Below are 10,071 nucleotides of genomic sequence, written 5' to 3'. Positions count from 1 at the left end.
TTTGATTGTACTACTCCCAAGCGCCCCGCTTTCTTTGTGGCTTGACTGGAGATCATTTCAGGGAGACCTCACACAAAAGTTGTCGCAAAAAATGAACAGAAGAATTAATGCAGTTGTCTAAAAAAAAAAAAAAAACCTACATGGAATGATATTTATTTATGCCAGTCAAGCCTTGGATGTGATGTCATATTCACACAGCAGATGGTTTGAGGAACAACAAATGATATATTTATGTATAAGAACAACATACGGTACATAGGTGAGTGTCACAATAATGAGGCAGAGTACAACAAAATTTGTCATGCCAATTGAGCAAAAGTGGAGTGTGCAAAGTCAACAAATATTTGGACTTAAAATTTATAGGTTTTTTTGGGGGTTTTTTTGCAACTAGGTATAGCAAGACTAACATGCTAACATCGCTAATGTAGACTGAAGCGCTTGTTAAAAGTTAATAGTCCAGTGTGCCAGTAGGTGACACATCAACAAACTGCCATGTTAGTTAACATTACAGTGGTGTCCATCTTTGCTTTGTCTAGAGTAAAAAAAAAATACAATAAAGATTCTATGCTCTGCTGGCACTCATGCTATTGAACATTTATTTCAGTCTTAAATTTGTAATCAAACTAAAAGTTGAGCAAATATTCCGCTTGTCAGCTTGCTACGGGAACATGAGGTCAGGCTGCAGAGTTGGTGTTGGATTTGGTTACATGGTGTCATTCAGATCTTTAAACTTCCTGAAAGACACAAAGAACTGTCACACAAGTGAATGTGCATGCTAATTAGAATCATGAGCACAACCGTGTTTTGAAGTGGACTGAATCCTTAGAATCAGTTCATTGGTTTAGTTCAACCCTAATCCTAACCCGGGGCCACAGAGCACATTGGGACATTTGGGACATATTTCCAACTTTGACGGGAACATGACGTTGAGGGGCACAAGGCGGGTATTGGGATTGGGCCACTGATTTATTTATGACCTCAAAATTTAGTCAAGTCCCTCCCCCGCCTGATACAGATTGGTTGTTAACAAAGATTCCCCAAGGGAGTTCCAGACTCTCATTTCTGTTTCCCCTCCTGGTTAACATGCGTGTTGATGCGCTCAAATGACCTGAGAAAACACTCAAAACATTTGTGCTTTGGAAGGAGATGTTGGTAAACGACACAAAGCTAGCTAAAGAGAGAGTGCTCCAAAATTTGCTGCACTTTTACCTGATCGTGGTCCATCCCCGTGTCGCCAGAAATCACAATTCTCTTCTCAATCCTGCTTTCTGAAATCCCTCGATTCATCATCTAGTGAGCAGATGAGAGCACATGAAGTGATGACCACTCTTCTGCAATTTCAGCGTAGCGTTCTTTACCTTAGCAATGTAGGAGCTGCTGGATGTCTCTGCCAAGAAGCTCTGCGAAGTCAGCGGCAGTAACACAGCGCGATCGGCATCCACTTGCTTCTGAAACACGAGCAAATTGATCCAACGTCAACCTCGTCACTCGCCCTCCGTTAGCATGTCTACAAATCACCTTCCAGCCTAGTTTGCGCTTCTTCGATTCCAATGACAATTTTTGGGGACCAAGAACATTCTTTGCTTTTTTGCCACAACTCAGGATTATTTGAAATATTATTCTTTTTTCTCAATGTTTTTATGTTCCAAAAGACAAGCAAAACTGGCTAAGTGATAGAAAATGTCCTCACCCCTGGAGCTTCGAACATCAAAGTCTTCCTTGCCATGGGAACCCCCTGACAAACACACATGAAGCACTTGAACCACGAAAAACGGTTTCATTCTCAAGCTAATGTTTACTCTTCCAACCAGTCAGCCCCTCCAGTCCTAATTGGGTCAGTTACGCTCAACCGTTGAAGGGTTACAGGGAATTGTCAAATGTTCACTCAAGTGTACTTGGGCGGGTTGCAATGGAAAAGGTTTACAGGGAGCGGCATCACACAAACGGGTTTCAATCGAGCTGGTTCATGGGCAGTGGTTTCACGAGGACTGGTTTCATTGGGAAATGCTTACATGGTTTCAGTGGGAATGGCTTCTCCAGGAATTTCTTTATCGGGGACTGCTTTTTGGGACTAGTCTTTGCACATTACCTCTTGCAGAGTTTCCCCATCTTTGCCCTGCTCGGCAAGTACATCATCGGTTGAGACGGAGGAGTCTTGGAAGGTGTGCAGCGGCGCAGCTGGTGAAGCCAGGTTTTTGCATGTTGCCCAGCCACTTTCCTCTTCCTCCTCAGAAATCTCCACGTCCCAGTAGCGGCGTGATGAAGTCACAGCCGGAACAGAACGGCAACTGATACTGGGGCTAATGGTAGCCTCCGTAGTTGCCCACATGTGCCGGTCACCCATACAAGCAACGTTAGCAATCATGCTATCTGAAGAAGCAATGCTAGCTTGTGGGCTTCGGGTGTGTCTGACTCCAGTCTCAATGGCTTCTTCCACAACTGCCTGCGCTAACACGCTGATAGCGTCTTGGCTAACCTCACTAACATCATTGTCACTTGCCTGGCTACTCAGCTCATCATCGTTATCATCATCACCAAACTTCTTCTGACGGTTAAGCCACTGAGCATCGCTAATAGCATCCCTGACTATGACTTCTGCGGCATCATCGGCATGAATGATGGAAGGCCCCGGTGGAGGCGGTGGGGGATCACACGGAGGCGATCCCAGAAAGCCTTCTGGTGCTACCTGACACATTGACTCCTCCTCCTCCTCCTCCTCCTCCCCTGGTACCACCGTGATGGTCTGGACCCGTTCTGAAGTCTGAAACAAGTGAGGGAACAGACGGCCATGAAAAAAGAGAGACAGATGAAGATTCAGGTGCTAACAAATGCCAACAATCACCTTCAGTAGATTTTCTTCGGTGAAGCTTCTCTGTTTTCTGGCCGAATTCAGCAAAGCGTTCAGCTCAGGAGACATTTCATTCAACAGAGGCCTTGGCTACACACATGAGCACGCACACGCATACACACGCACACACACACGCACACACAAATTGAGTTGCATATTTTTTTACAATGGCAGGTTCCGTTTATGCAGGGGTCATGGGTCAAACATTACTGTCCTGCTGCAAAGACTGAAAGTGAGTGAAGAACATATAAAGGAAATGCGTTTTTTTTGTTTTTTGCTTTATCAAATTAACAGCATCAGCGAACACCCAGTACATTCAGTGAGTCTATTCTGTGAAAGAAGCAACTATTGGCGCCTATCTGCATACTTTTGATGGCGCCCAGTTGGTACACCTTCTAAGGCTTTGGAAGGAATACTTCCTGGAGACGCCCAAAAAAAGGAAAAAGTGACGCCACGTTATGGCATGAACCAGAGTACCGTACGGTATATAAGGAAGCACCAAACAGTGATAAGCGCACACGCACGTGCACACGCACAGACACAGTATCCAATGACAGCGCAGAGATACTGACCATGATCTTCAACCCATCTGCTTCCAAAGGTTCTATCATCGGCGAGTCATCAAGTCGGCGAACGGGCGACCCTGCCAAACGCTTTTCCCACTCAGTCTGCCCACCCGCCGGTGCGCCTCCCTCTAAGAAAGAGCGCCGCAGGTCGCTGATGGCGCTCACCACCGTCTCAACCTTCACCGGGCTGGACATCATTTCCTGAAGGCAGAGACAGGAGGTCGACTCAATAGTCAGCGCAATAAACCTCAAGAAAAAAAAAAAAAGAAAAAAATCATCCACCATTTTACCTGATCGCTTTTTAAAAAGTCGTCTTCCTGCTCAGACTGACACACAGAATGAGAGGTTAGGTTGCTTCCACACGTTATTCAACTCATTATCATCACCTCAGTTCCTGTCAGGTCTCCATCCACAGTCTCTGTCAGCTCTGTCTGAAGACACAAAATGAATGAACATGACCGGTTACCAAGGTAACAGCTTCTATTTAATGACTGGGCAGTAAAACTCCATCCATTTTCTGTTCTGTAGCACTTGTCCTAATTTGAGTCTAGTTTAAAGTGCATCCAATTCCAGCTGTGCTGATTTGAGATACACCCACAACCGGTTGGTCAGTCGCAAGGCATACAGTACCTATGAAAGCAGAAATATCGATTTACAGTAGAACTTTTAAAGCAGACAATACAGTCACTCCAATCTGTGTTTTGTTTTGTTTTTTACGCTCTTTAGGTTTTAAGTGCCCAGCTGCACTGCAGTGCACCTCCTAAAGCTTCTGGCGAACCTACAGAAGAAATAGTGACACTTTGGTATTTCGCCGTTAGACGTGAAACAGATGACATATAGGACGCCCGAAGAAGCACAAAGACGATTGCACACAAGTGGAATTGAAAGGATAGAGTCCACCTTGGCCGTGTGGATGCAAGACTGCAGAAATACGACCTCCCTGGGACGCTAACGCATTTATGGGCAACTTGTAACGTTTAGGGTCAGGCCTACTGAAAATTCCTGCAATTGGCTAGCGACAAGTTCCGTGAGTTTCCTGCGTCTTGCCAAAGGTCAGCTGCGAAAGGATTCTGCTCACCCTAACGGTCAATGGGAAGCGCTAAAGAACATGGACAGATTGATGATGGAAGATGAGTTTGAAATGAGATTTGTGTTTTAGCGGGATCGTCGTTTGAAAAAGATACATACACTCCAAGCAGCGTTGCAAATATTTTGAAGCTTATTGTCGAGTTGCTCGGGAGTCAGTGGACTTTCCGATGCCTCGGTCACTTTGCTCTGGTCCACCTCTTCCTCCGTCTGTTGTTCTGCCTCTTGCTCAACCTTCACACAATCCGACACCTTCTCAACTAGCATAGAGGAAAAGATGAAATAATGTGAGAATAAAACCGAAAAGTGGCTGCTTTGTTTCACATTTTTCACTCACTCGATCTAAATGCGCCCTGCTGATTGCTTCCTTCATCGGTCTGCTCCTCCATCTTCTTCTCAGGTGTCACCGTGGTGATAAGGTCACTGACTGTGATGGCTTTAGACACCATATACAGAGACGTTCCCATGTCTAAATGCACACACACGCACACGCACACGCACGGTAAGCTGCCCCAGCAGTATCTATACCAACACAGTATCAACTCAACTGTCTTTATGGTCTTCTAAAAAACAACCAATCAGAGCTCATGACACATGCAAAGCAGCCAGGGCAGCAGCCAATCTGCTTCAGTCCCATCCGGCTTTGCAGAAGGGGCAAAAGCATTTCCGTTAACTCTGCCTCCAAAGCGCAAAGTACACGACTTCCTGCAATTCAAGGACTTCTCTTCGACGGCCTTTCACGCAGAGATCCCAAAGATGTGCCCCATCAGAGCTGTAGTAGAATATAAGCTTCTATCCACCTGTTCTGTTTACGCATGCCAGAGATGTCGGGATATGGTGGCAACATTCCTCACAGCATCTCGCAATCAGATCATTAGACGTGTGCTGACATCACCGAGCATTACTTTGCACGAACTGCCTTGGTGACCGTTCCGATACCCCCCCGCGAACAAACGTTTCTGTGTCATACAGCAAACAGCCACAGAGAAAAGAGAAGAAATTTGAGCTTGAGCAGGCAGCGTTAGAAAAAAAAGGTGTGGCCACCCTTGAAGCTAACAGCACGTTGTAGCTGTGACCAATCATAGCCCAGTTGAGGTGCTTGATTGACAGATTCCTCTCTACCTGTTTGTGTGCTTCCAGTGAAGGCTGGAGAGCCACTGAGAGAGGATTTGGGCGTGTCACTTGGAGCTGAGGATCAATAAAAACTCTGGTCACTGACATGGATTTTAAGAAAAAGAAGATCCAAAAACCTCACCAGCGAACAGGAAGTCGCTAACTAGATCCCCAAAGGATCCTTAATTGTATTTTTTACACGTCGCTAAGAGAAGCGCAAGTGTGGACTAGAGGCTCCATACCTCCATCGAGGCTGCGACTCAGCAAGTTCCTCTTGCTGATGCATCGTGGGAAATTGGGCGCAGGTCTGGAAATCTGAGCACTGGCCCTGCGGCTCTGGATTTGAGTGCGACCGCTGTAACGGAACTTGGACCCAAGAGAGAGAAAACGTTTGGGAGGTTCTTCTGGAGAGACCAGTCTAAGAAGCAGAGAAGGTGGGCGTGAGGCGGGACATTCAACATGAATTGTTGTCTTGGAGCAAAAACATTTGACACTTTGCTTACCGGAAGAAGGAGTGGTGCTCCACACAAACTTTCCACAATCTCTTGGCTGCTCTGTGGTTGAGCAGCTTGAAGGCAATCGTCGATTCAAACTGTTCAAACTGGACACAAACAAGCAGTTCATCTCTCAGGTTGTCCTCCATTGTGTAGTTCATCAATCAGTTTTCGCTCCTTCCTCGCCAGGCCTTCACCTCTCCAGGGCGGATCTTGATGTAGAAATTATTCCTTTTGTAGGAGATCTTCAGGACCTTTGGCCATGAAAAACGGTTGATCCTCAGTCGGTCTCTGTAGACCAGCAGACCACTACTGCACACGCCCAGCATGATGGCCACGCCCTCTGAGTCCTACGCACAAACACGCACAACGGGCTTGTCAAGTGCCGCTTGTGGGCCGATTGAGGGCAGACACAGAACAAAAAGGAAGCAAATGAAAGCAGACAAACGTGGATAAACCGCCTGCCCGCCGTCTTACCTCAGAGAGACCTGAAGACAAGCAAGCAAAGCGGCTTCCTACCATCTAGTCCGTTCAAAGCAAACAAACAGACAAGACAAATAAAAAAAAAAAAAGCCCATTCACTGAGCGGCACATCAGAAATTGCAGCATTACTCTCCGTGAGCACAACAGAAAACGTCTTTGTGGTCCTCCTGCATTTACGGGTCAGCATAGCGCAAAAGACATTTTGCAGGGAAAAGAGGACCACTTGAGAGTGCGCTCAAATCGCGACCGCTGTAAAGTTCTGGACGCGTGACACAACAAACCCGTGCGTCCAAAGTCTCAACGGGAAAAATATTTTGTGTGTCGTACTAAATGCAGAAATGCTAACTTTTTTGGGGGCATCAGTCAATTCCCTTTGCTGGCTGCGTGCATGAAATGAATCGGAAAAATCGGTGGACACAAACGCGCGCACGCACGCACGCATTTGATTGACTACAGGCAGGAAGTGGGTCATGCATTGCTGATTGGTTATAGCGCAGGATTTGTTCATGTCAAAATGTTCTCTTTACTCGCGAGTCATTTTATTAGGGACACTTGCATGTTGTCTTCATAAAGCTCCAAATTACGCAGAACGTTGAATGTGAGCAGCTTTGCCAGACATAAACATGAAGCGCAAGCAGGATATTTGTCACTGTGAAATTGTGTGCACGCGCGTGCTTTCATTTACCCTCGCGTGATGAAGGTCAACTCCATACATGGAAAGTTTCTTGACGTTTTCCAGGAAAAGCATCTCAGCTTCAGCTGGTGTCATTCCCCTAAAGATAATCGCAAATGATGACGCTTTGAAGAGTTCGCATCGCAACTGACATGATTCGTAGAAATTAAATCTGCATTTCAACCTGTAACTTTTGTGAAGCTCTGTGATCTTCTCTTCCATTTGCTTGTTTTGGTTTGGAGCCAAGCAAAGCTCACGCACGTAGTCGGAGCCGCATTCATCTGAGGGAAGGGCAGGAAAGGATGAATGACAAGTTGAGTGACAAGATGAGTGGCGTGTGGCAGAACGTCAAGCTGACTGTTACCCGCGTCATAGTCCCCCAGCTCCGACTGGACGGTGTAGGAGCCGAGGATGGTGTGAGTCGCCAAGGAACAGGGAAGTCGGCCTGAGGCTATGTCTTGTCTGAGCTGCAGACAGAGGAAGTACCTGCCAACAAAGTCCACACAGTGACACTAACGCCTTGACACCTTCTGAGCGTTTTCATTTAGGAGCCACCATTGGTTGGATCTTTTTGCTTTATGTTGCGAACCAAATGACCAAATGACCCCACTGAAGCTGCTGATGTCACTCACTTAGTCACACCCCTTAAAGGCACCAGACCATTAATATGTACACTAATTGTAGTTTAAAAACTCTGTTATTTCTTTACATTCATTTTTAGATCAACAGACAGCTGAATCAACCTACCTGGTGATGTCCTCAGAGAGCTGGGCCGGGTTGGGGGGGTAAAATTTGACATTGAAGGAGAAATTCCAGGGTATGCCTGCAAGCACAAACACACACACACACCCACACACACACACCCGCACGCACATACACACACAAAAAAAAAAACTGTTGAGCATGTCACCTATGACCGCTTCACAATAGTCCATTTTCACATTCAATAATTCAAAGTGGAATAGCAAACTGTAAGGAAATGAAATTGCCGGCAAGGCGTCATTATGCTCCGCCCACCCGAGACTTGCTGACCTCTGAGCTGTTTCTTCATCTCCTTCCCAGGATCCAACCAGTTCTAGGGGACAGAGTTCAGACGTCACAAGAGCAACGTGGGCGGGCGGACGGCATGCGTACCTTATTGTTGTCTGCATCTCTGAAGGACAAGGCGAAGTAGTCTCGCTCCAGCAGGTTGACATGCTCGCAGACCTTGTCCAACAACTGAAGACCGCGGGCACGTTTCTGGACAAACAGCAAACGCCGTCAAGGCTGGCAAGGCAGCACAGACGACAACGGGCAGAATGGATTTTGCCCAACATGACCACACATGAGCTCAGAAACACAAAGTCGAGCAGAAACTTCCAAGCATGTGCCGGTGGTTCCCGAGTGTTTCTGAAGAGGATCGAAGGCGGGAGAGTCCTAAGGTGACGACTGGAACCCGAAGTCGCAAGTGTTTCCATCAAACAGGACGCTTCTCTTCATTGCTATGCTATGCTATGCTATGCTATGCTACATGCTGCTGACAATCGCAGGTAGAAATAATCATACCATCAACATGCCTTGGATTGAAATAGCGCCTTGCACAGAATCCAAGATTGCTTCATACAAAGTGGGTGGACAAAATCACAGCGAATGGGAAGAGCAGCAGCAACAACCACACATGGCAAAGGTATTAAGCGAAAGACGTAGAGGCTCAGAAAGGTACAAAAATTAATACGTTCAAATGAATGATTAATGAATCACAAGTGTTGTCACACAATGACGTCACACGATTGATCATGCTACGATGTCACGCAGGTGAGAGGCACTCTCACCTCCAGCGTGCAGCTGAAGATGGATCCATCCAACAGAGTGACTTTGGTCTGCATTGTCCTAAAGCTCAGAGACCTTCTGACGGGGGGGTGAGCGCTCTGCCCGTCAGCCAATGAGATGCCTCGGTCGTGGGACGGCCCGCCCTCACCTAACTGAGCAGGTGGGAAATGCGGTCACGTTTCTGCTGCGCCAAGAAAAACGCGGCAAGTTTCTTTACCTGCACGGGCGCTGCCACTTCTGGAGGAGATTCCGCCTCCTGCGCCTCCCGCTGCTCAGTTGTCATGTCGATGGATCTGTGACGAGGACAAACTCGGTAAACGCCCCCCAGCAAAAGTCGCATGTCGTATTGGTCAGCAACACAAATGAGGTCAGGTGAGTTTCTACAAAATGACAGAATCAAAATGATTTGTAAAAAAAAAAAAAAAAAAAAAGATTTGTTTTGTGGATGTCATTCTTTTGACCCGCCAGCTGTCATGAGTGGATCACCACGGCAACGCATTGAGGCAGGGATGAGAAAAAGAGATTATGCTCTGTTTTTCAGTCAGAAGATGTGGGTCAGTGTGTGTGTTTCTGAGAGGGGAGTTACCAAAAGGCAGGGGGAGTGAAGCTGATTTATTTTTTTTTACATTATGTGAGAGTGTGTGCGTGTGACTTTTTCATTGTGGTAATCATATTGGACGTGTACTGTTGGGCAGGAACCTCCTATTTGCTCAATTTTACCTATTTATTTTTTTTACAAATGGGTCAGGCTATACATGGGGGGTTTATTTTTCATTTATTTTCTTTGACGACGCCGTTTCTTTTTTGTTTTCTTGAAAAGCGAAGCTTTTGGAGATGCGAGCATTCTGTCAGAAGTATGCCAGTGATTTTTCGAATTCAGGTGTAAAGGTCAAACACTGATATTTCTTTGGCCTTTTATTTTGAAATGCCACATCAGATTTTGATTAAAGTACTTTGGTTGGAGACCTCAGGTGGCCGAGTGTTTCCCAGCGCTCGTCT

The 10,071-nt window shown here is 46.4% G+C and overlaps 1 protein-coding gene across 7 annotated transcripts; it reads right to left on the bottom strand.

The window, feature by feature from the left end:
• Positions 1–137: 137 nt before the first annotated feature.
• On the bottom strand, positions 138–9,387 carry LOC148318741 (band 4.1-like protein 3). 7 transcript variants are annotated; one of them, XM_088282877.1, is made up of 24 exons: positions 9,290–9,387; positions 9,075–9,224; positions 8,398–8,502; positions 8,281–8,338; positions 8,011–8,086; positions 7,628–7,749; positions 7,448–7,544; positions 7,276–7,363; positions 6,585–6,629; positions 6,305–6,457; positions 6,117–6,214; positions 5,856–6,031; positions 5,623–5,688; positions 4,838–4,969; positions 4,603–4,760; positions 3,801–3,845; positions 3,705–3,740; positions 3,421–3,615; positions 2,843–2,938; positions 2,090–2,761; positions 1,691–1,735; positions 1,359–1,448; positions 1,210–1,290; positions 138–734 (listed from the first exon to the last, which is right to left on the bottom strand). In XM_088282877.1, exons 1-24 carry the CDS (start codon positions 9,353–9,355, stop codon positions 726–728), a joined length of 2,859 nt encoding a protein of 952 aa, XP_088139003.1. In that variant the 5' UTR covers positions 9,356–9,387; the 3' UTR covers positions 138–725. The 7 variants fall into 7 exon arrangements, with proteins under 7 accessions (XP_088139003.1, XP_088139004.1, XP_088139009.1 ...); XM_088282878.1 differs by having other exon boundaries at positions 8,296–8,338; XM_088282883.1 differs by lacking the exon at positions 9,290–9,387 and adding an exon at positions 8,809–8,858 and having other exon boundaries at positions 9,075–9,147.
• Positions 9,388–10,071: the final 684 nt, after the last annotated feature.

The sequence above is a fragment of the Idiotropiscis lumnitzeri genome, chromosome 19 (genome assembly GCF_059441095.1).
Source record: "Idiotropiscis lumnitzeri isolate Australia: NSW breed Sydney's pygmy pipehorse chromosome 19, RoL_Ilum_1.0, whole genome shotgun sequence".
Lineage (NCBI taxonomy): Eukaryota > Metazoa > Chordata > Actinopteri > Syngnathiformes > Syngnathidae > Idiotropiscis > Idiotropiscis lumnitzeri.
The sequence above is the reverse complement of the archived record's forward strand: the minus strand, read 5'-3'. Positions and strand labels throughout refer to the sequence as shown.

Bases quoted from the DNA above. Each gene is read 5' to 3' on its own strand.
- LOC148318741 (XM_088282877.1), bottom strand. From the start codon at position 9,355: ATGACAACTGAGCAGCGGGAGGCGCAGGAGGCGGAATCTCCTCCAGAA. The intron at 8,339-8,397 runs GTACGCATGCCG...TCTGTCCCCTAG, and splicing joins GAGATGCAGACAACAATAAG to AACTGGTTGGATCCTGGGAA. The intron at 1,449-1,690 runs GTGAGGACATTT...CTCGTGTTTCAG, and splicing joins TGATGTTCGAAGCTCCAGGG to AAGCAAGTGGATGCCGATCG.